At 45.9% G+C, this 23,555-nt stretch overlaps 2 protein-coding genes across 3 annotated transcripts in view; one reads left to right on the plus strand and one right to left on the minus strand.

Annotated features, from left to right (window-relative positions):
- Nucleotides 1–1,243, plus strand: part of ASTN1 (astrotactin 1) — a 299,335-nt gene extending 298,092 nt beyond the window's left edge. For both annotated transcript variants that reach the window (XM_057727657.1, XM_057727658.1), the window contains exon 23: nt 1,006–1,243. In XM_057727657.1, the coding sequence (XP_057583640.1) occupies nt 1,006–1,243 (238 nt within the window). The remainder of the gene's footprint in view (nt 1–1,005) is intronic.
- Nucleotides 1,244–18,654: 17,411 nt separating this feature from the next.
- Nucleotides 18,655–23,555, minus strand: part of PAPPA2 (pappalysin 2) — a 266,326-nt gene continuing 261,425 nt past the window's right edge. The window contains exon 22 of the mRNA XM_057730056.1: nt 18,655–21,878. Within this exon, the coding sequence (XP_057586039.1) occupies nt 21,804–21,878 (75 nt within the window). The 3' untranslated portion in view covers nt 18,655–21,803. The remainder of the gene's footprint in view (nt 21,879–23,555) is intronic.

Genomic DNA, 23,555 nt, shown 5'->3' on the forward strand with positions numbered 1-23,555 from the left:
AAATGAGGGGAACCCCGTTACTTCACTCATCCTAAGTATTCAGAGCCAAAGCCAGAGCGGGCTGAGAACTGGCTATCAGGTGATCCCATCTCTAACGCCAGAAGTGGATGCCAGAGAGAAGTCATACACTGGTGAGCTAGACTCTGGTGACAGCCCGCTTCCCCCAGCTATGTGCAGGGGTCTCACACTCTATTCTTGGCCCAGTGGGATCATTCCTTTCCAGTGTGTGTGAACTTGCGGAGACCTTGCCCTCCTCTGTCCCATTCTCTCAGGAATCTGCAACAGTTCAGGTGCTCTCTCCTCATCTCCTCTTCCTCCCACTCTTTGGACGGGGTGTCAATGGCACTGGCCTCCTGACTTTCCGAGGGAGATTGCAGAACGGAGCAGGAGCTCACCTGGGGGTTAATTAGGTGATGTGAGCCACCAAGAGTCTGCATTTTCTCAAAGAATGACCCTGTGTCAATATGCACTGAGGGCATTATTGTTCGTGCCCTTATTATACTATAATTACCTTCATAGAGGCATCATTAGTTACACTTGATATCCCCCAAAGTGCAATATATTGGTTGCTTCTACTCAGTTCAGAAATAGCCTTGAAAACGGAACTATCAAGTCAAACATATTATTTGTCACTTAATGGTGATAAATTACCGGCTTTAAAGTAAATTGATCTGATTTGTCTTTTGAAACTGACAACTCTATGATTTTAAAAGGGCATAAATTCCCACTAAAGCGTTAGTCATTTTCTCTTCTTTATGTGTCCTTATTGAGCTTTGTTTCATTTTGGTGCCCTAATTTGTTCATCCATCCTTATTAATTATTTCATTCACTCATTCATTTTCTTGACAAGTATTTATGGAGGTTCCCGCTGTTCTGAGTGCCAACCGTGGAACAGTGGGCAGAACAAACTGGGCTCTGCCCTCCGGACGTTTAAAGTTTCACACTATTTGCCCTTCCTGCCTTCTCTTCTTTCTAACCTAAGCATCCTCCATGCTTGATCCATAGGAAAGCTGGCCTCATCCTTTCTCAGCTCGGGGATCTCAGCAATTGGTGCAATGGACTCCTTCAGGAACCCAAGATAAGCTTACGACGCAGCTCCCTCAAGTACCTGGGCTGCCGCTACAGCGAGATCAAGCCCTACGGACTTGACTGGTCAGAGCTCAGCCGGGACCTTAGGAAGACGTGTGAGGAGCAAACCCTGAGCATCCCCTACAATGATTATGGGGACAGCAAAGACATCTAGTGCCACGATGCCAGGGAACCGCTGCCGAAAGGAAGCGGGAGAGAGGAGGGGAACGTCTGGGTTGGTGTGTAGATTTTTAATATTTTTTAATGGAACATTCAAACCTCCACAGGCAACATCTGAACCAGGGAGAAGGTGCTCCTTGATCCCTGCAGAACTTCTTTGGTGTCATGTTCTCCATCTGCGTGATCAGTAAACCTGCTAGCCAGGGCTTCATACATTTCTCCTTAGGGGATTACTTTGGAGCTTGTTTTGCGGTTAGTTTGTTTTGCTCATTTTTTGTCTAAGGGGTTCATCAGAATGCTTGAGTTCTGCCACACTTATCACGAAAGGGCCATCAGGCTGGCGCACCCTGTGCTCACTGAGTCCCTAAGTCCCCTGCAACTGGGGACAGAGATGAGGCCAGAAAGTTGTTAGAGTGGTCTCAGGTGCCAGCCTCAGGTGTCCTCGGGAAGCTCTCACGCTAGGAGCCTAAGCTCTGCTCACAGAGAACGACGGCAAGAAAACTGGGAAGGTGGCCCCTGTGTAGGTCTCACGGATCCCCCCGGCCTTCCGATTGCTATCTTCACACCTTGAAGGTGAACTCAGCCTCTGTTATGGGCCCCCGTGGGCCTTCTGGATTTTTTAGGTCCTCCCCCATTTTCAGACAGGACTGGAATTAAATCTCCCTCCAGAAGAACTTTGCCTTCTCCTCTGAACAATACGATCTTTAAGAGGCTACAAAACGCGACTTGTCAAATGCACCTGCAGAGCAGTCTACCTGGGAGTCCAGTTAGCCGTCCACATTCTAGAAAAACAAATGGAGTTTCTTCTTTTAAAAAACTCCTGTGCCTCCAGGGTGAACTTCTCCAGACCAGCAGTGCACATCGCACGCCTGGATTCTCTGTGATGTCCGCGCCACTTCCCCTGCACAGATCAGTCCTGGCCGATGTCTGCTCTGTCAGGAGGGGTCAGGACCTCCATGTCAGTGTTTAGTCAACTGAAGTTATTACCCATCACAAAACACTTCCGTCCGATCTCCCCTTTGCCAAATTTGCTTCGTTATGTTGCTGGTTTTGCAAACCATTTCTCTAGATGAGGAGTCCACCATTTTCACCCCCTATCTAGTTGCCAGGAGCAGCGGAGATTCTGTGTAGGTGAGCTCCCCTGATCACAGGTAAGGGCCGGGCCATTGTTGCTGCCCCAGCACAAGTGGGGGTCTGGCCAATGGGAAACCCAGCCTCTCCGAAAGAGCACTGCAGGGCCCTGTGGACCAGCATGGCCTTCACGGTCCCCACACACCTCAGAGGCCTGAACACACACTTTGAGCCACCCTGCCTTTGACCAGGGCTCCTCATGTGGAAACACAAGGGAAAGGTCAGGAAGGACATGCAGAATCTATAAGGCCTGTCAATGAGCCCTATTGATTTGTTTCTAAATGGTTAGAATGACAGAGCTCCTTTATTGAGTGCTTACTGTGTGCCAGACGCTGCTCTAAGCCCTTTATACATCACTGAATTCTCACAACAGCTCGTTTCTTACCTCCTGAGCTCCTCTATGAATTCAGGCTGCGGGACTCCAGAGCACAGGATTTTAACCCCTCGCCCTCCTCAGCTGCGCTCTCCGTATTTCTGGGGTGCGCAGCTCTCCCCAGCCGCTGCCTCTGTGGCACAGACATGCCTGCAGGACAGTGCAGTGGCGGGGAGGGGCACAGTGCATCCTAACCTTGCAGCTGGACACCCTTTGGGACCACGGGTCTGCGGCACAAGCCTTCCCCGCCGGTGCCTGGGAGCAAGCAAGCCTGTGGCAGGGCTGCAAGCACAGGTGACCTCACGCCCCTCTCTGCATCTTTCCGCAGAAAGATGGAAAGGTTTTATGTTGCCTTTTTGGAATGCACCCCCTTCAGTTCCAGTGTGAAGGCTGGCAGAAAACTCTGAGACCCGCCTGGGGTCAATGCCAGGCAGCAGGTGAAAAGCCTCAGGGGCCAGTGTGTCACCTTGACTGGAGAGGAAGGGGTACAGGAGGCTGCAGCTCGACTCCAGCCAGTGGCGGGGGGGGAGGGGCTTGAGAAGAGCTGGTTTTGCTGCTGCTACTGTGTCTCTTGTCCTTTATTCAAGTTTGCACAGAAAACGGGGTCCATGCAGCAGAGAACCAGGACCTTGGGCCAGGGAGGGGGCCAGGGACACCCGTCCTTGTCCTTCCTTCCGTGTTATTAAAATCAAGCAGGCTCACGCTTTCCCTCCCTCCTCCTGTCTCCCCACCAGGTCCCTCCTCGTCTTCATCTGCTCCTCCTGCCTGCGAGCCTTCCTCCTCAGCCCTCTCCTTCTCCCTCCGCGACCCTCTTCCTCCTTCAGTGTCCCCGGTGCCCTCCACACACACACACACACACACACACAGAGTATTGCACACACTACACACCCAACACACAGTACACACTCGACAGAGTATATACACACGCTACACACACACTGTGCACATACATATATACACACTACACACACCCTACACACTCTGCACAGTATATACACACGCACACACTACACACACAACACACACTCTACACAGTATACACACACTACACACCCAACACACACACTATATGTGCACACACTACACACACACTGTACACACTCTGCACAGAGTATATACACACAGTACATGCACACTGCATATACATATATGCACACTACACACAGACACTTCAGACTACACACATTATTTACACACTGCACAAATACAAACTATAGGCACACACACTATATACACACAGACTGCCCACACGCTACACTTATACTATGCACACTGCATGTAGGCACACACACACTATACACACACACTTCAGACTACACGCAGGCACAGATGTCCCCACTACACATACACACACTCTACACCCAGAGTGTGTACACACATACTACATACGCACTGTACACACGCAGCACACACCCTATACCCACTACACAGAGTGTACACACACAGTATATACACACTACAGACACATTATAAATATACAGTATATACACACACTATTCACAACACTATAGACACACACATTATATACACAAATGATAAACACACACTCTAAACACACACATACACACCATCACACTACCCCTATGCCTGGGTCCCACCTCCTTTCAAGTTAAAAATAAGTCCTATATGACTGGAGCAGGAGAGAGCGTTCAGGCCCCCTGAGGATTTCACGTGAGGATTTTGCCCGAGGAAGGCACCCTCAGTCACACCCCGACGACACTGCCCCACATGGGTTTGACTGGAAGAAACCATTCTGACTAGAAGGGTGACCCACGGGGCCAGTATTAAACCTCAACTTTCCAAGCTGCCAAACAGGTCCTCAGGGAGTCGCTTGTACTCACCATCGCTCTGCCAGCCCCGGGCTCCCACGAGGCCACTGGTGTTTCCTCTTGAGTGGGCCTGGCCCACCCTAATAGTGCTAGGCCTTTAACTGAGTGTGCAGTAGTTTCCCATGGAGTTTGGTCGGTTCGTTACTTTCAGTTAATTGCACTTCTTGATGTTCGAAATGTTCTATTAAAAAACTGGACGTGAAAGAAACCACTTCACTATGATAGAAGGAAGGGAGACTATAGTGTGACCAACTTCAGGTATAGCAGTATTGTTTAAACAAGAATCATTGTACGATTATACAAATGGAATAATCAACTAAATAATAAACAAAGCTGTTAGTAAGTGTCGGGTGTGTGGATCTTCCCTGTGTCTTTTAATAATCGGAGTGATCTGGTTGTACCAACTGAATTATTAAAGCTTTAAATGTTACACTTTAGAGTCTATTGATAGGCCTTACAGCCCTTCATCTTAAATAGGAAAAATGTTCAATTATTCACAGCAAATTATAAGCTTATTGTTAAGTACTAGCGATTCTCATCTTCTTTCTTCTTTCTTTTCATCTCCAAGTAATTAGCCAATGAAATGTCTTTATTACACATGTGCTGTATTTCAGACACTGTGCATGGTGAGGGGGATATACACTGGCTGACCGGACAACCTTGGTCTCCATCACTGAGCGTGGCATTTTATAGGGAAACTTAGACATTGAACCCGTCATTACAAGGGTGATGAGAGTGATGACAGAGACATCAGGACCCTGTGGGAGTTGCTGAAATTCATAGGATGGGCGTCTAAGGATCATGCTGCAGAAGGGCCTGCCTGACACGTTCTCATCTCACCTTCTGTGGAGGCATTTGGGAGAGGCTGGCTATTATGAATGTGGCTCAAAACCCTCAATCTTTTTGCCCCCTGGCTCCAATGTTACTTTAAATAGATGTTATCTGTGCTGCCACCAACACGTGATTCCCTTTAAATTCTTCAATAGCCAGATATGAAGGGCCTGGGCACTAGCTGGCCCTCTTGAAAAATAACCGTGAGCGTTCTGGTCCATGCACGCAAGTGGGAATTATTAAAAGAAGATGAAGACTGGCGGTTTTAAAAGATGGTCATACATTCTTTGACACCCCTCCCCACTAGAAGGGCGTTCTACTGCCTCTGTTTTTGAATCTGGGCAAGTTTATGACTGTTTCGACCAATAGATGAGGTTGGAAGTGAAACTCTCTGACTTCCAAGTCTGAGTTGTAAAAGGCCTTGGGGCTTCTGCCTTTTTCTCTGAAACTCTTACTCTTGGAGCAGAAATCTGAGGCCACCGTACTGGGGCCAGCATGCTGGAGAAGTCACGTGTAAGTGCTCTGGGCCACCATCCAGCTGAGCCCAGCCTTCCAGACATTCCAGCTGAGGCACCAGACACGTGAATGGAGCTAACTTGGCCCCTCGAGACCCGTCCCTCCGTCAGCGTCACATGGAAGAGAAAAATCACCTGCCAAAGCCTGCCTGAATTCCTGGCCCTGAAAATTATGCAACACAATAAAATGGTTATTGTTTTAAACCACTATAAGGATCAGTCTGCTAAATAAAGGGGATCTGATAAGGGGTCAATGGTGTCTCTTCCACCCACCCAGTGATGGAGTAGCTAAGTAGTTCCTGTCTCGGGTGTGAATTCCTCATGAGAAGGAGAGATGACTTTACCCAGCCTGGACTACATAAGCATAACGTCCCTCTCACCCATAGGGTGAGTCTCTGCTGCAACAGACGAGAGCAAAAAAGAAGGGTGGATACATCACCCCAATACCTCTCAGAGAGTGAACCTCAGGAACTTAGTGGAAACCCTGGGAAGGGGGACAGTTGTTACAGGGCCAGCAAAAGAAAAACAAAGAGACAAAGGAGAACACAATTTGGGATAAAATAGGAATATTAGAAGGAAAAGGTTTCTCATAATTATTTTGCTTTTCTGTCCCTTTGCGTTTGAAACTTCCTGGTTGTGAATGTGTACATCCCACACTTAAAGAGCGCCAGGCACCATGCTGAACACTTCAACTGCATACTCATCCTCAATCGTCATAGCAGTCCTGTGAACCGGATACTCTTAGGAAAGAGGAAGCAAAATCTCAGAGATTTTAAATAACTCGCCCGAGTTCCCAGTGAAGTGGAAGTAAGGCATCTCAACCAAAAGCTGCGTGACTCTAACCATTCCACCATCCTGCCTCCACCCTTCATGAGTTGGCTTCTCATCGACTTCTCTGGAAACAGAATAACTCCCACTGAGATTTTTGCAAATTGCTGGCTGGTTACCCTATGTCAGACCATAAAAGAGAATGTGACTGGATCAATGCAAACCTAGCATGATCAGGAAAACAACTCAGGATGCACAGCTTGTTTCCAAGCTTGTTGGCTTGTTTGGCTTGATTTGGGGTTTGTTTGGCTTGTTTTTGGTCTGTCACGTGAGGATAGTGCAGAGCCAAGCAAGACTGTGACTCCAGCTCTATCTGTTGAACACAGCCTTGTACTGGCCTTTAATGGTTCTTTTGCCCTGTTCTCTGTGTTCTGTATACATCCATGGTGACACTCGATACTTGGGAAACAAAAGCCTCCTGCCCTTCAGGACAGCATAGCTTGATGTGTTGATCCAAAACCCAGCCTGATTTTGATAGCCTACTGGCTCCCAACCCTGTTTCCATCACCACTTCCTATTTCATTGTCATTTCAGCTGAACCAATGAATGAGCAGCTTCATGTCAACTGAAACCTCACCGTTATATAGAACAGCTGACAATTTCTCTTGATACATGTAGGGCTCCAGGATTTGTCTCATGTCTGCAGTATTCCAAAGTGACGGGGAGAAACCCCTCTTTGTGCTAGGGCTTTGCAGTGTGTGCTGTAATTGAATTGATTCCTGTAGGGACGGACAGTTTTGATATCTTGTTTCTTCACCAAAACTGCCTTTTCTTAGAGTTTATGAATACATCTGTTCACATGGGGCTGCAAATTAGTGTAATTGATTTCTTATTACCTACTCCAGGAGGAAAACCTCAGTCATATTCTGTGCTTAATAATTAGGAGCAACTTCCTTTATTCGGAAGGATTCAAATATCAGGTGACCCAGAGCCCTTTGCTGTCCAATGAGTCAGACAGTATTCTGTGACCTACTGGCTTAGAGATGAAACTGTCTCCTGCCATATCCTTGCAATGTCCCAGGACCTAAGAGCTTGTTGATAAGACAAGGTTGAACATGCCTTCACTGCCCTTCTGCCCCAGGGACTGTTGAGTATAACTTGGTAATGCACATACTCCTCAAAAGCCAACTGCCTCCTTGTCCTCAGATCCATTCCCCAGCCTTCTGCTGCTCTGCTCTGTGTCACAGAGAGCTGGCTCTTGCCAGCTGCATTTTCCAGACACCCTTGCCAACAGGCTTCCAGCCCGTGGGACAATGGCAGGCATTTGTGCAAGATTGGAGGACAGGGAGAGGGAGGAAGGCAGTGTATTTCTTCCTCTCTCTGATTGGATGGTATCTTCAGCATCTTCTTTGTGATTCCAGCTGCCTCTCTGGCCTCAGAACTCCTCCAGCAAATTCCTGCCATGCTTTTGGCTCCCTTTAGGTAGCTCCAAGTCCTGATTTTCAGTAACAGGATCTTATCTCCTCCAAGCAGGAGCTTCCTGCTGTTGCCACTCTTTGGGTTGGCCCACAATTTTTCACATGCCCTTTCTGTTATTCCAAAGCCTTTCTAATTGTTTTCCCATTTTGAGTTTTCTCTATTGAATTATCTAAAATGTGTTCTGCTTTCCTAACTGGGTCTTAACGAATACTTTAAACTAAAAATTATTACATATCATCTGGCATAAAAATTTCATAACTCTTTAGGGTCTGAATGACAAGCTGGAGGATGAATTTTGATGCCAAAGGTAAAGAAATTTCCAGAAACTCGAAGATTGATTGCAAGGATGGCAAATGGGTTTTCACTTGAGTGCTAAATTTGATCAAGTGTAAGTGGCTGCCTGTGATTTGAAAAGGATTCTGAGGCTGGGTCTTATCTGGCCAGAAGGAGTGGTGAGATGAGTGATGAATGCCAAACAAGGATATGGAAATGCTGAATGACAAGATGTGTGCCATGCATTTGTCTTCCCTAATTTATAGAAAAAAGAATAGCCACAGAATATCTAAAATCAGGACTCTCTGGGAAAATCATTTATGGATGCACTATAATATAATATAGTATAATATGTCACATAACTTGTGACATATATGAAAGTGAATATAGGTTCATTGTACATTGATAATGGAAATACAGTGAGAACAAAAACCACATTTCTGAGATCTCTGGCCCCATTACTACATGATCACTTTCACAGCATTTTATTTATGTTTTTTGAACTATCATTTTTCACTTCTAAATCTGTATTTTAAGACAGTCTTAATGGTGTTAATTTGGTATCTTTGGTGGCATGAAACAAAGGATTTCAAAGTCTCCATCTGTTTCTGCCTCTTGGATAGTGTGTCAGTTAAGATCCAGTCAAGATTTCTACAGAGAGAATTTAATATAGGGAATTGGTTAAAAGATATTGGAGGAGCAAAAAAAGCAAAAATATTCGAGACACTGAGATAACACAGAGTGTGAATAACTTCAGGGAGCAGCCACCCCTCTTGGACTCGGAGAACAAAGGGAGGAAACAGAAAATAGGTTTCCCCGGGAAGAGGCCATTTTCTTGGAGATGAGCTTCTTTGTGAGAACATAACAGAGCTGGTCCTTCAAGGGCACAAAGATGACAGAGACTAGGACCCACTGCTGCTGTCATGGTCAAGAGCCATCGGCAGGATGATGCTGACATCAACGGTGAGCAAACCAGAAGGAACCATCCCATCCTCCTTTCTTCCTACCGCCCTCTAGTGGCCCCTATTGACAAAACCTAACATGAAACTGACAAAAAGGAAGTGCAGTTTGCAGTGTTCCAACAGCAGCATCACAAAGCAGAGGACAAGCAGGTGGGTTTGAGCTGAGAGACAGTAGCGTAAAAACTAACACAAGCTGCCTGAAGATTAAATGAGAAAATGCTTTCGGAAGCACTTAGCACAAGACCTGGAACATACCTGGTAAATGCTTCACAGTACTGGTGCTCCCTGGCTATCGTCACTGTTCTTAGACACTGAAACAGAGCCACACGTGCCACCGATATTATCCTTTCCCAGTTGCTTTCTCTTGACGGCATTGTAGGGTAGCAAGAAAACATGTTTTGAGTTCATATCGTGCATTCTTTTTTTCCTACGGGTTTTATTTTTGAGGTAACATTGGTTTATAATATATGTTTCATGTGTACAACATTATATTTCAATTTCTGTATACATTACAACACGCTATCTTTGAAACTGAACTTTCTCTAAGAGGTTTTACCATTTTATGTGAGGCTTGTCGCTGAAGACATTGTTTTTAATAGCAAGTAACATTGATTGATTTCTTATCATGTGCCAGGCACCATCTCATCACTTTGACATGGCTTCTTGTGTGTGATTCTCCCAACAAGCCTGTGAACAGCTACTGGGTTGTTGTTTTTTTCCATCTTTATTGGATTATAATCGCTTTACAATGTTGTGTTAGTTTCTGCCGTACAACAAATTGAATCAGCTATATGTATACCTATATCCCCTCCCTCTTGAACCTCACCCCCACCCTCCCTATCCCACCCCTCTAGGTCATCACCAAGCACCGAGCTGATCTCCCTGTGCTATGCAGCAGCTTCCCACAAGCCATCCATTTTACACATGGTGGTGTATATATGTCAATGCTAGATACTATTAATACCTACATTTTGCAGGCGAGGAAACTCAGAAATCTTAAGTAACTTTCCCAAGGCCGTAAGGCAGGTAAGTATTGGAGCCAGAGTATACACTTTTTACTGCTCTCCAATGCTGCCATGTCTCCTCACCCTCCCTTCACCCTGGGACTTGAAACCTATGAGGGTGACTCAAAAATTACCCGCACTTAATCTTTAACTCACCCTCATGTATCAGGTCAACATGGCGATTGAACTGAACCAACAGCACAACTTGACTGTTTATTTTGTCTGTTGTTTCTCTTTGTTTTGTTTTGCTGATGAGGGGGTTGGGGTTCCCTCGCATGCAGCAAATTCAGCAACTAAGACCCAGCGATCTTTACGTGTCCACATCCTGCTGCTTCACCCTGGGCCTCAGCACAGCGTCAGTCCCTGCCGTGGAGAAGGCGTGACAAGGGAGCTGGGCCTATGCACTTTCAAGGATTCTTGTGACATGAGTTTATTGGCACGCATGGAAGTGGAATTCCTCCCATGTCTGATCTCACTGACTTTTTGATCTATACTAGCGTAAGAGTCACTCCCACCCTCCAGCCTGGTTGTAGTCTCAGACAGACCATTCCAGCTACACAGATGTCTCTGCATTTCTAGAACAGAAGTGTTCAACCACACCCACAGATCTGTTGTGTCTACACCATGGTAACCCCTGATCTAGAAGGTCAGTCTAATGCAATTCAGATCTCTGGACCTTCCAGTCTCACTCGTGGGTATCAGACAGGAGAAGATGTTTTGGGACTCACCCTGTAGCCTCCATGTCCCCTTGGCAACTAGGAAGGAATCTAAAGAGGCCCACAGTAGAGGTGTTGGTGATGGACCTGACTGGCCTGGGGCAAGGAGAGAGGACTATAAAGAAAGGGCATTTTGTTGCCACAGCAATACCAGCAAACACTCAAAGGAGAGGGTGTGGCCCAGGGCTTAACGAAGTGCCACTGGGTTTGAGCAGCCGCTGGAATGTCTGAGTGAAGCTTCAATTCTCCCCACAGAGCCTGGGCCCAGGTCACGAGCAAGGACCGCCCTACCTCTCAGGACTCCTCAGGATGAAGACAGGTGCGGAAAAGACAAGCTGGCCTCCCAGGTGTGGGTTTTCCTATTCCCCCGGCCACAGAACAGGGTCTCCCAGAAGAAATTTGGAAAACTCCACAAAGAGCCAAAAGAGACTTGATCTACAAATTATTTTTTTTCCCCTAAAAATCTGAACCGGACATTCTTCAGGGTATGAGCAGGCACTTTGAAAGTTCTTGCCTGCAAAATTCACTTCTGTCTTTTCCTTTGCTTCCTGCCCTTCTCCAAGGTGGTATTCTCACTGTGGGGATGGACCTGGGATCTCACAATTCTCACAGTTGGATCAAACAGGAGACAGATCCGTGGTATGTGTTAGTGACGGGAATGTGGGTGGCAGTGGGTTGAAGAGGCAAGTCTGGAAAGATGCTGGTGCCAGGAGAGACAAAACCATGAGGGCAGTGAAGGGGTCCTGGCATGACTTGGAGAGCTGGATTTAGGGAGCACACAAAAGCCTGAGGTCAAGGCAGGGTCTGTGTCAGAAGCCCAGTGCTTAGATGCGACTTCAGTAGCCAGGATAAGGATGAGCTAGCATGGACCACTGCTGGCCAAGTTGTCTATGAGGAAGGAGGCCTGGAGTGCCCCCTAGAGCCTTGAAAAGATATTGCTGGAATCTGACTTTGCCTTCACTTGCAGGTCTTGCCAGACTCAGCCCTTCTCCAGAACTTTTTTCTGCCCTATTTCCTCTTCCCTGAAGCCTAAACTAGCTTAGAGGAAACTCTTGTCTAAGCTATTGCATGAATGGAAACTGGAAACAAGGGGTGAGATTTTTAAGTACAACTGAAATGCTAATATGATGATATTGGGCACTTCAGTGGAAAAGAAGGAAGGAAATTTGTTCACTAAGAAATATTTATTATTAATAAGTATTTACTGAGCTCCAGCTGTGCTATGGGAAAGAAACTCACGTGCAGCACTTTACATACCAAGTGCTTTTGAGGGTTACTGAGGTTACCCTGTCGAGTGCTCATAACAGCCCTGCAAATACAAACTCATCCCCACTTTATAAAGCCTAGAAGCTTCTCTGCCCAACATATCCTTGAACTGGGAGTCCACACTAGGTCTTCAGTCTGAGATCTTTACTCTCTGAATAAGCAAGATGAATATATAAATACCTCCCATTTCTACCAAAGCTTACTTTGAAACAGTCAAGTCTGGATGCCTTCATACCTCCAGGAACTTCATTTACATCTAGAGGAAAACCTGTTACTCTCCTCAAGCCCCGATGCTTGCCTGGAGCCCTCTTTACTTCATGAAGGTACATTGTCTAAAACTACAGTTAGTATAGGTGGATGCAGATTGCTTATTCGTGAGTGCTCTGCCCAGGCAGAACCCCGGGACACGCTCTGGCATCAGCATGACCCTCTAATATTGTGAATAAATTACATTGTCTTGCTGACATAGTTTAAACAATTTTTTTCCTCCCCTTAATGCTTGGAATCAGGGTCACATTCTAACTATTTAATCTGGGGCCTCAAACTGGCACGTAGCATGGCTTTAAATGAAATTATATTTAAAACATAGCCAAAGGTTCATGGAACACTTAATTGCATGTGAGCATTTGAGTATGTGTATATGGATGTGTATGTGTGTGTGTGTGTCAGAGAGAGAGAGAGAGAGAACACCCATTAGAATAATTCACAACACAGGCCAGAAAGTGTGTGGAAACTCAAAAGCCAGCCAATCACCATCCCCACTACTCTGTTTCTTCTTGGTTTCTTCTGTACCAGGGATACTTCTTTGATCTCGCGTAACAATACTTATAACCACCATTTAAAAAGTGCCTCTATGGGAGGGGCTTCATGTTTACTGTACTAAATCTGCATTAAAATTCTCTAAGTTAGGAATTATCATTCCATTTTACAGATGGGAAAGCTGAATCTTAAGCCATTAAATAACTTGCTCAAGGTCATAACTTCATCTCAAGTCGGGTTGTCGCTTAGATTCTCTAACTTGCCTGATCAACAGTTGCTACTTCTTCCTAACACATCTAAAACCAAAATGTGCATATCTTAGCTGAGCTAAGCACACCTCAACATAAAACTGACTGACAAATCCTGAATTCAATAATCATCTTCAAAATGAGTCATTTTGATACTATGCACCCACAACCCACAGTCTTCTGTGTTGGCCCTGTGTTATTCTCATTGCTCCAACTATTGTTTTGTTTTGTTTTTGCTTTTATTTATTGGCTGCATTGGGTCTTCATTGTTGTGCGCCAGCTTTCTGTAGTTGTGGTGAGCTGGGGCTACTCTTTGTTGCAGTGCATGGGCTTCTCATTGAGGTGGCTTCTCTTGTTGTGGAGCACCGGCTCTAGGAGTGTGGGCTTCAGTAGTTGCGGCACGCAGGCTCATTAGTTGTGGCTCGCGGGCTCCAGAGCGCAGGCTCAGTAGTTGTGGCGCATGGGCTTCAGTGCTCCATGGCTTGTGGGATCTTCCCGGACCAGGGATTGAACTGCGATTGGCAGGCGGATTCTTAACCACTGTGCTACCAGGGAAGCCCTCGGACTATTGTTAAAGAACCAGTCAGAGAATAAAGATTAAGTGTCCACAGACCCACCGACCCATCTCCAACCCCAAACACAATATCCTCTTTGCTTTTGATTCTCACATTCATAAAAATCAGGATTGGGATTCAATTCAGCAAATTTCAAGGTTTTATTCAGGCAGGGTACTGTGCAAGGCAATAGCAGAGATCCAAAACCAAGTAAGATAGTGTTTCTAGGGCCACCAAGCAAAGTGAAGTTGTGTCTTGCCTGAGACTGCCTGCTCCAAGGGGTGAATATTGACCGAAATCCAGCCCTTGCTATATTTTTCAAGCTGTGGTCTCTGACACTGGTTTGCTTTCACTCAGATGAACGGGTGCCTTTTTTTTTTTTTTACTTCTCAGAAAAGGTATCAAATGGCCTAATGGAGCCCTGAGTTCACCTGGCTTCAAAGAGTTTACAACTGATTAGGAGGGAAAGACCAGAACACAGCTAACAAAACATCAGTTAACCAGATTGATTATCCTGGGAAAGGACAAGGGGCCATGGACACAGTCAATCTCATCAGATAGGAAAGGAAGACAACCTCGTGAAACTGAAGAACACCAGAAGGTACTGGGAAATGAGCAGATTTGGGGCATGTGGAGATGGAGAGAGGGTGTCCAGGTTAGGAAATGGCACAAACAGAAGCAGGAGCTTCAGGGGCTCAGGGCGCATCCTCTTTGATGGGGGGGAGGGGGGGCGGGACCTCTAGTTCAAAAGCAGCGGGAAGCCGGTGTAATAGGTTGGCTGTGCTGAGACTGGTTTGATCCTTCAGGAAAGGAAGACACTGTGAACTTGGTTCCCTGAGTCCCAGGTGACCTGACAAGAGCTGTGTTTTAGGAGGAATGATGCGGAAGCCATGTGCCAGTGGACTACGGGGCAAGAGGCAGGAGAAGGGACCTGGCTTGGTGACATTACCATGGCTGTTGAGGAGGCGATGGCAGCCTGACCCGGGGTGAGAGGAAGGCACACGGAAAGGAGGAGGATGGATGTGAGAGTTAGGAAGGAGATGCAATGGATTATGTGCAGATACAGAGAAACTGGTGTGAGGAACAAGTTCCCTCTGAGTAAAAGCCAGCCTCATTACCGTGGCTAAGGAGACCCTCTGTGACCCTCCCCATCCCCCACCCCTCTCTGCCCTGGCCTGCCTCCCTTGTTCTGCCCTTCTGCAGACACACTAAGTTCTCTCCCACCTCACCCCTGCTGCTCCTTGTGCTGGCTCACTCTCCCTGCCAGGTACTCACCGGGCTCACTCCATCACTTCCTGCTGTTGAGAAGCATTCATGGACCTTCCCTGTAAAGACTAGCCCCTCCCCACCCCGGCCACTCCTTTCCCCACTGACTGCACCGTTGTTTTCTTTGTAGCACTCTTCACTGGAGATTATGGCTGTATATACAGTCTGTCTCCACCAACTTCTTTCCAAATAAGGAGCTTTGTTTTGTTCACTGCTGTATCCCTAGCACCTGGCACAGAATAGATGCTCAGTAAACATTTATTGATGCCACCAGTGATATGGGCTTTTTTTTTTTTTTTTGCTTCACTAAAGTCAGAAAGGTCCAGAAGTAAAATGTGCAGCCCTGGGAGACAGTGATTCCCTTAATACTAGACTGATTCATAACTAGGCAGGACAACCCATGGTGAGAAACACTACGTGAATAATTCAGTCTTTTAGAGACCCTTTCAAGCCCGAGAACCCACAGATCTAAGTCCTGTGCTTTATGTGTGTGGTTTCCTCAGAGAGGGAGTGTTCTGTTCGAGCACAGACCCTAGCACCAGACACCAAGGATCCAGATCAGGGGTCTGCCACTTAGCTGCGCCACCTCGGGCATCTTTGTACCTCTCTGAATACTTCTCATGTCTCGTTTTTGTTAAGCGTTTTACTGCTCCTCAGTCACGGTCTGATTTCTCAAAGTTAAGGTCCCTTTAGAGGGTCACCTGGCAAAGTAGAGAAAGCAAGAACAACACTTCCCAGGGCATCTGAAGAAGCTGCAGGAACTCTCTTACAGGTCATACTAAAGGTTATTGATTCATTCATTGCCAACAAAATCATTCCTTGGAAATTTTTTGTGTCCTATCACAGCTTGGCTTTCCTCTCCAGAAAGCACTCTCAACTGCACGTCGAGTTGTGGTATGGGAACTTTCTTGAACTTCGATAACCTTTTGTGAGACTTAAATAGGTAACTTCTCTGTGTACAAACATTTTTTACAAAGCAGCTGCCTTCGGATAGCCGGATAGCCGTTATCTCAGGGAGAGAAAGGCAAATTGACACAACGTGATTGGCAGTCGTTAAAAATTCAACACTCTCCTTTTATTTATTTATTTTCTGCATCTGAGTAAGTGACTTTTATGTGGACAAAGACAAAACAAAGGAAGCTTGCCTGTATTAAATTATCCTGAGAAGCAAATTTGATTTGAAGAACATTAGCAAATTGTAGTTGGTCTGGACTATCTTTCAGGGCTTGGGAAGGTTTTTATTACACTGGTTTGGAAAGTTAATCAGATTTGACTTGTAGATCCTTTTAAGAATGGACTCTGCCATTGTCACACCAGTTCTTACTAACACTTGGCAACATAACCCAAGCATCTAGTGGCAGGATCAAGGGAAAAACGAACAAAGGGATCATCAGCAAATCACGCACACTTGAAAACAATCATTATTCTCTGACAAGTCTTACTTTGTTCCAGACCCAAGTACCCAGGGCATGTGTAGGTTTTATGGGTGTGGACATATATTACGAGATATAAGATTCTCATCACCACCCCTTTTTCTGAGCCAACCATTGGGCAAATGGAAATGTTAGCGGTCCAGGACCAGTGGTCTTCTTGGGGTGACGTAAAAGGAGGTGACCCAAAGCCAGTGCTAGAGATGCCCTGGAGTTATTTATAAGTGAAAAACCATATTACCCTCCTCCCCATTCTGAGCCCTTCATCATCTGGTTGGCTGAAATCTAAGAGTAGTGAGTCTCCCAGCTGATGGGTGATATCACGTCATTTAAGTTTGTCCATCAATGGAAACCAGAGGTGCAAAGTCTCTCTCCAGGACTCTCCCTGGGGATGCTATTAAGGAGAAGGCGGCCTTGGCAGATGTCTCAGTCCAGCTGGCCTAACTGGCATGTGCAGGGCATCTGCTTATACTCAGGGCCTGGCATGAGCAGAGGGCCCTGGAATGACGCTCTAGAATGTTTGCTCTCAGTTTTCCTACCACCAGCAACTAAGAAAGCCACTGGGAAGCCAATGAGTACCTTGAAACATAAACAAGTAAAAAGACATTTAACTTTCCCATTTCAACTGGGAAAGTCTGGGTTCATTCTGGGTCTAGTGGGCTGAACTTCATGTAGTGGAAAGCACATCACGTTTGGGGACAGAAACCTTGGATTCCCATCCCAACCTGCACTTAGTAATATGAACTTAAATTTTTCAACGGCCTCTCCAATACACAGTTTCTTCATCTGTAAAATGGAAAAAGAAAGGTTCCTCTGCTTAACCCGTGGGTAGCAATAAAGCATATGAAGTTACTTTACAAGCCATAAAGAAAATGTCAGGTAACATTATTTTTACTCTCCAATGTTTATTTCTAGTCACACACCCCTCTCTCAAGTTCCAAGCTCACATTTCTATCTATTCCGCAGGCCTTCCCAAATGGCTCATAGAAGTGCTGAGATAACCCGCCAGCCCTTCTGGCAGCCAGGTGGTACCCAGCAGGGCCAGAGACCTTGGCAAGCTGCCGCCAGCTGCAGAAGCCTCCTCCAGCGTGCTAAACCCTGCTTTACATGAAGTTTCCAACTAATTATCTACCTGGCTTTTAAACTGATTTTATCAAAAAGCAAATATACCCTCTTTCAACAGCTTGATCCTCCTGGCTTCCCTTTTCTGTCAGTGATGATAATCTTTAGGGTATAAAGGTAACACTGAGGCATCGTCTTTGACATTTCTCTCCACTTCTCCTTTCCTTTCTCCCATCCTATGAACCATCGTTTTTCTTTTCCTTCTTACATCTTGGTGTCTCACAGAACCAGGTTTGTCTCTAGTTCCAGGCACATGACCTTAAAGAACTTTCTTTACACATTGACGCTTGGTGTCCACATCTGCGAAATGAAACAATGGAAGTTGCAGATCTGTTTGTGAGGATTAAATCTGATTGTGTCTGCCAAATGCAGGGCACACGTGAGCTGAGTTCTACCTTCTAGCTAAGTTGGATGCCCCAGGGACGTTTGCTAGCACCCAGCCTTTTCCCCTTCCTACTTCCATAGTGTCAGCCCTGTTCTTCGCTTTGCCTGGACTCTCCCCTCCCCCTTTTCCATTTCTACCTATCAAGCTCGTATGCATCCTTCATGGACCATCTTTCAAATACTCCCTCCCTTTGGCATGCAGGAGTGATGCTACTTCCCCCGAACAGTAAATGATTCTTGCATTTTATTCCTACGACTCATGAGGCACTTGACATGACTGCTTGTGTATATGTCATCTCTTCTCGTGAACTTCCATGTTTATCTTCCTGATGCATACTGTTTACTTAATAAATAGTTTTCAAGTGACTGAAAGGAATCACCAATCAATCAATGATGGATGTCCAGACCTGGCACAAGCAAATGAAAAGCAATTTGGAAGCGATGGAATGATTTAAACAAAGAATAAGACACCAAAGACACTTTCCATTTTGTGTGCTGATTTTTTAATGAACATCTTATAGTCTTACAAAATAACTGACGGTAGCTGTTTTACGTTACAATACAGTAGATCAGCTCCTTTCACTGTGTTCCCAATCAAGCCATCCCCTTGGGGTGCTAACTGACGCACTCAATAATGATCTCACAGGGAGAGGACATGCCAAATCCAAGGTCTTGCAATGGGGGGGAAGGAAAGGAGAGAATCAAGGATAGCTCTTTACTTTCGTGTACGAGTTTGCCAGCTGACCACTCTCTGTCCTCTCGTCTCTCTGGTTGGAAACTCTCACACTGATCATCAGAGTCACCTAGCCTTAGGCAACCTGGACCCCAGAGCTCCTGGTTACTAGGAAAAAGAGGAAACAGAGAAGTGATTTTGGAAGAAGGAAATGGAAGAGCCTCTGGGAGAGGCCCTCTGTGGCCCCATGGAGGGGGCAGCAGCAGAATGCAGACCACCACATGGAGCGAGTGTGAGCTGAGATCCACTGGGGATCTGTGACCGTGGTATCTCAGACCTTTACTGTTATTAGCGACCTGAGGCGCTTGAAGCACTGGGCTCCAGGGACGAAGGCTGGAAGAACCTGCCGTCTCTGAGTGGTCGGGGCTGACGCGGGCTGGGCAGCCTGCAGCCTGAGAGGCTTTCCGCCCCACTCCCCCGCCCACCCCAGAACCCTCCTCTCACCTTTCCAGGGCAGTGATGGGATGCAGATATCCCCAACAGAGAATAAACTATTTTAAAATGAGGTACAAAAGAGAAATGTGCTCACTGTTCCTCCTGAGGGGAAACTGAGCCCAGACCCACGCTGGCATGAACCACAGGCTCTGCGTTCCTGGGGGTGGGCCTGGGGGGCTGGAGCCTTCTGGAGCCAGGCAACCCCCAGGACAACTCTTTTGCTGCCTCAAGCTCAGACATGGCTGGATTCCCCTGCACAGAGTTTGATATGCGTCAAGAAATTTGCATAAGGATCTTACCACTGTTTTAAAAGGGAGAATCTAAACTTTTCGACTGTCCTTTCCATATTGAAGCCTATCGGAATCCCAGAAATAAATATTCTCTTCTTGGGGGCACTAACAGTGAACCCAGGTAAGGAATGGCTAGAAATACAGAGAACAAGAGTATTTTGGATGGGCAGACTCTGCCCTTTCCCTTCCCCAGGGGCTTTGCTACCCTCATTTCAGATCCCCACAGATAAGTATGTGTATATCCTCTTCTTTTCATTCCATTCCAGAATGTTGTTCTTTCCTACATGAAGTCTGGCTCAAGATAGTGGGGGAAGCATTTCCTCTTTTTACCGATATTTGCACAGCCATTGCTTCAGAGTTGCTGGGGAGAGTAGAAAATTGTGGTCAGAGCCAAAGAGCAGGCGACCCAAAGAGACCAAGGCTGCCCTTGAACTTTTGCCTGTTCTTCCCTTCCTGAGATGGTAAACTAGGATGTTGAACAAGAAACTAGCTCCTTACTCTCTTTCTCCAAGGCCTAATCCATAAATCATCACTTAAAAACAACTGCGATAGACCACATGCAAAAAGAGTCGGACAGGGACGTAAATAGAAGCAGGTTAACGTGGTCATCTCAGGTACAGTCCATCTATTGGGCAAGAAAGGGTAACGATGACAAAATGGACCCTAAATTGTTGAAATTCTTCTCTCTCCCCACAGAGTGTCACCCTCGCTCCACATATTTCATAGATTTCTCAAAGGGATCTCTCTGGACACAGATTTGACACATCCCACTTGAATAGAATTTACCTCCGATTCTGCATTGTTCAAAAGATCCCCTTTGCTCTGCTGCGGAGACTGGAACAAGGTTGGGTCTCCTTGACTCACTTCACCCTCTGGCCCCAGGCTCTGATTTGCCCCGACTTCTCCCCTGTCTATGGCCTCCCTCGGCCTCTCCATCCCCGCCTGTTCTTCCATCTCCTCCCACCTTTCCCCGATGTCATTTCCGTGACATTCTTTTCCCCCAGAAAGTCAACAATAGGTCATGTGGCTGTGAATGATGGCCAGGTTTGGGAACTTAGAAAAGGGGAGACCACAGGCCTAGAATGAGGAATGCGTGAGTTCTTGTAATCCTGGTGATGGGAGAGTGAGCCTGCATGCAGACTTGTTGACTGAGTGACTGGCTGAGAGCCACACTTGGAACAGGCACCTGCAGAAGTGCAGAAAATCCTAGGCCTCACCAACTGCAGGGAAGAGTTCCGAGAAGTGAAGAGAATGTATTCTTTTTGGATGGATACTCAAGAACCATAGTCTAGTTTTCCTGGACCCATCACCAATGTTACCCCACCCACTTTTCCATGCCTCTTAATATTATCATTCCAAGCCCCCATCTCCTCAAACTAGGCTCAGCTCCCAGGTCATAAAAAGATGATTAGCTGAGATGTGATCGTGAAAAACTCCATCTAATCTCTCTTTCCTTCCCCAGTTCCCTCTCGACCTGCCAATCCCTGGGAATAGAAAGATGGCAGAAGAACTTGTCTTTCGGTCCTCAAACCCTCAGCATTCATTTTGGACGTGAACTTCACAGCAGCATGTGTGGAACAATGGATAATTTTTAGCTTAATAGACAGCAAAAAATATAATATATAATATATTTATATCATTATGTTTAAATACTCATAAAGAATTAATAACTAACCTCATTATTACTAAGGGAGACTACACAAAGAAAGGGAGAGAGCCAGCTGAGATTCCACGAGCCCTGAAAGATGACAATCAATTCAAAATGGGTATTAACAGAGTGTCCCTGGCACCTTCTCTTCTAGTATTTTGGTATTGGTTTACAAGTTGGGTGGGGCTGAATAGTTGGCAGGGTGCAGAGTGGGGAGCAGGGCAAGAGTTGAGGTTGGGATTAAATAGACTATAAATGGGGGAGGAGCGTCCTTGTATATCTATCATATTTCTCTTTCCACTTTAAATCAACTGCCTCTTTGAAGAAAAGTTTGCCTGTGATTCATCCTTACTTGGGCTACTCGATGCAACAGTTGGCACCTATAAATATCCTCTTGCATTTCTGATAGAATCCTTCATGTTCTTCTTCTTTCCCACATTTCATGACCTTTCTTCTTTCTTCACCTTCTGTTTCCTTTCGGGGAGGCCTCTCTTTCTTACCGCCTCCAGGGCAGTGGAAGGAGGGGCTTGATCCCAGAGTTACTGATTTTCTTCCGCCTTGGGGTCTCGGCAGGTGCATTCATCCAGATCGCAGTCAGCAGCAAATGGAATGACCTAGGGTAAATCAAAAGAGACGTTGAAATCACTTATTTTGGCACCAAGCATCACACTTTCAACCAGCTTTTACTTCTCTCCCTTGGTCCCAGCAGAAATGTGGGATCGCGTGTTAATATCACAGCATCGAAATTAACACTCAGTTCTTTCATTTACACAGTATGTCTCCTTATGCAAGGTAAACCTTCCTTGCTTCACTTTCTTTATATATAAAGTGGGAGGACACAGCAACTACCCCAGAGGGTGTTAGTGTGGTTTAAATAAGATGATGGATACTAAACACACGTTTCCAGGCACCTCTAACACCTGTTACTACTACTCCTCCTCACATTACCACTAATGTTTAAAACTACTGCTGTTAATGTTTTTGTTGCTCTTATCAATCTTCACAAAATCTTCGTAAAGTAGGTAAGATGAATGTTAGTATTTTCTTCTTACGGGGAAGGTGAAGAGAAGTAGGGTGACTTAACTCAAGGTCATGACACTACTACCTGGAAAACCAAGGCTCTGTAACCTAGCTCTATGTCTTCTACTCCTTTGGTGTTCTTGGGGCCATAGGATCATCTCTTTCATCTTCACAGGCTGGAGATTTTGCCCTTCTCGAACCCAGGATATACTCTGGCTTGGTGAAACAATGCATCTCTCTACCCATTGTCTGTGGCTGCACTGCCTTCCTGCTGTGTAATTATTCCTCCTCCAGGCCAGAGATGGTCCAGCAAAAGTTGCTCTCTTCCTGTTTGCACTGCTACCAACAGATAATCATACTTTGAGTGTCCATAGTTAGCTTCAGAGAGAATTGGGCATTCAGGAGACATGACGTAAAAGTGGCAAAGATTCAGCCCCTGGGGCATTTGGATAGTCAAATGAAACAAAAACAGAGTGGCATATTATTTAATAGTCCAAGTACACTGAAGAGATGGGCTTGGTGATTGGGCAAGTGGGCTGGAGAATGGATGGTGGGGTTTGAAGAAATTTCCCAGCATATTTTCACATATGAATTGAATGTAATTTAGGAGTCAACAGGGGTGAAACACTTTTTCAATCCTGATTCATGTGTATACCGGCCACAAGCACTGAAATCCATGAAAGGCAAACCCTAGATTTTCTGAGTGTGAGGTGGAGATGGGGAGAGAACTGATTGCTTTCTTCCAAAGTGGTTAATGCCTTCCTGGGTAGAAATGGGATCCTTGACCAGTTACTTTCTTCAAGTGAGACCAGGAACTAGTTGGCATGATGTCTGACTTGCAATCCAAGCTCTTGATCTGTGTCTCATGGTTTGGGATTTACTGCTTTTTAGAGCAAAAGAGGGCCAGATTCAACAGTGATACAATGAGCCCCTGAGCTCTCTGCACTAAATAAGTTAATGCACGTCCATGTGAGAACAGTGCCGGGCACAGAGTGAGCCAATAGGAGCAGTATTCAGGTCCATGTAGCACTAATCATGCAGACATGACTTTATCGTGGAGACACATACACGGAAGGAAACATTAGCTCTTGTGTATTTCTGATTCATCAAATCGGCCAACTAGCATCAGATATCTTTGGAGCCCTTGGGTTTTCATCCATATTATTCCATTTTCAGCCTGTTCAATTTTATAGGCTTAGCTTGAGCATAGCTTCTAATTTAATAGAGCCCAGAGCAACAGTATAAAAGGCATTGAGAAAAGGACTACTGCT

This window comes from Hippopotamus amphibius, chromosome 3 (genome assembly GCF_030028045.1).
Source record: "Hippopotamus amphibius kiboko isolate mHipAmp2 chromosome 3, mHipAmp2.hap2, whole genome shotgun sequence".
NCBI lineage: Eukaryota > Metazoa > Chordata > Mammalia > Artiodactyla > Hippopotamidae > Hippopotamus > Hippopotamus amphibius.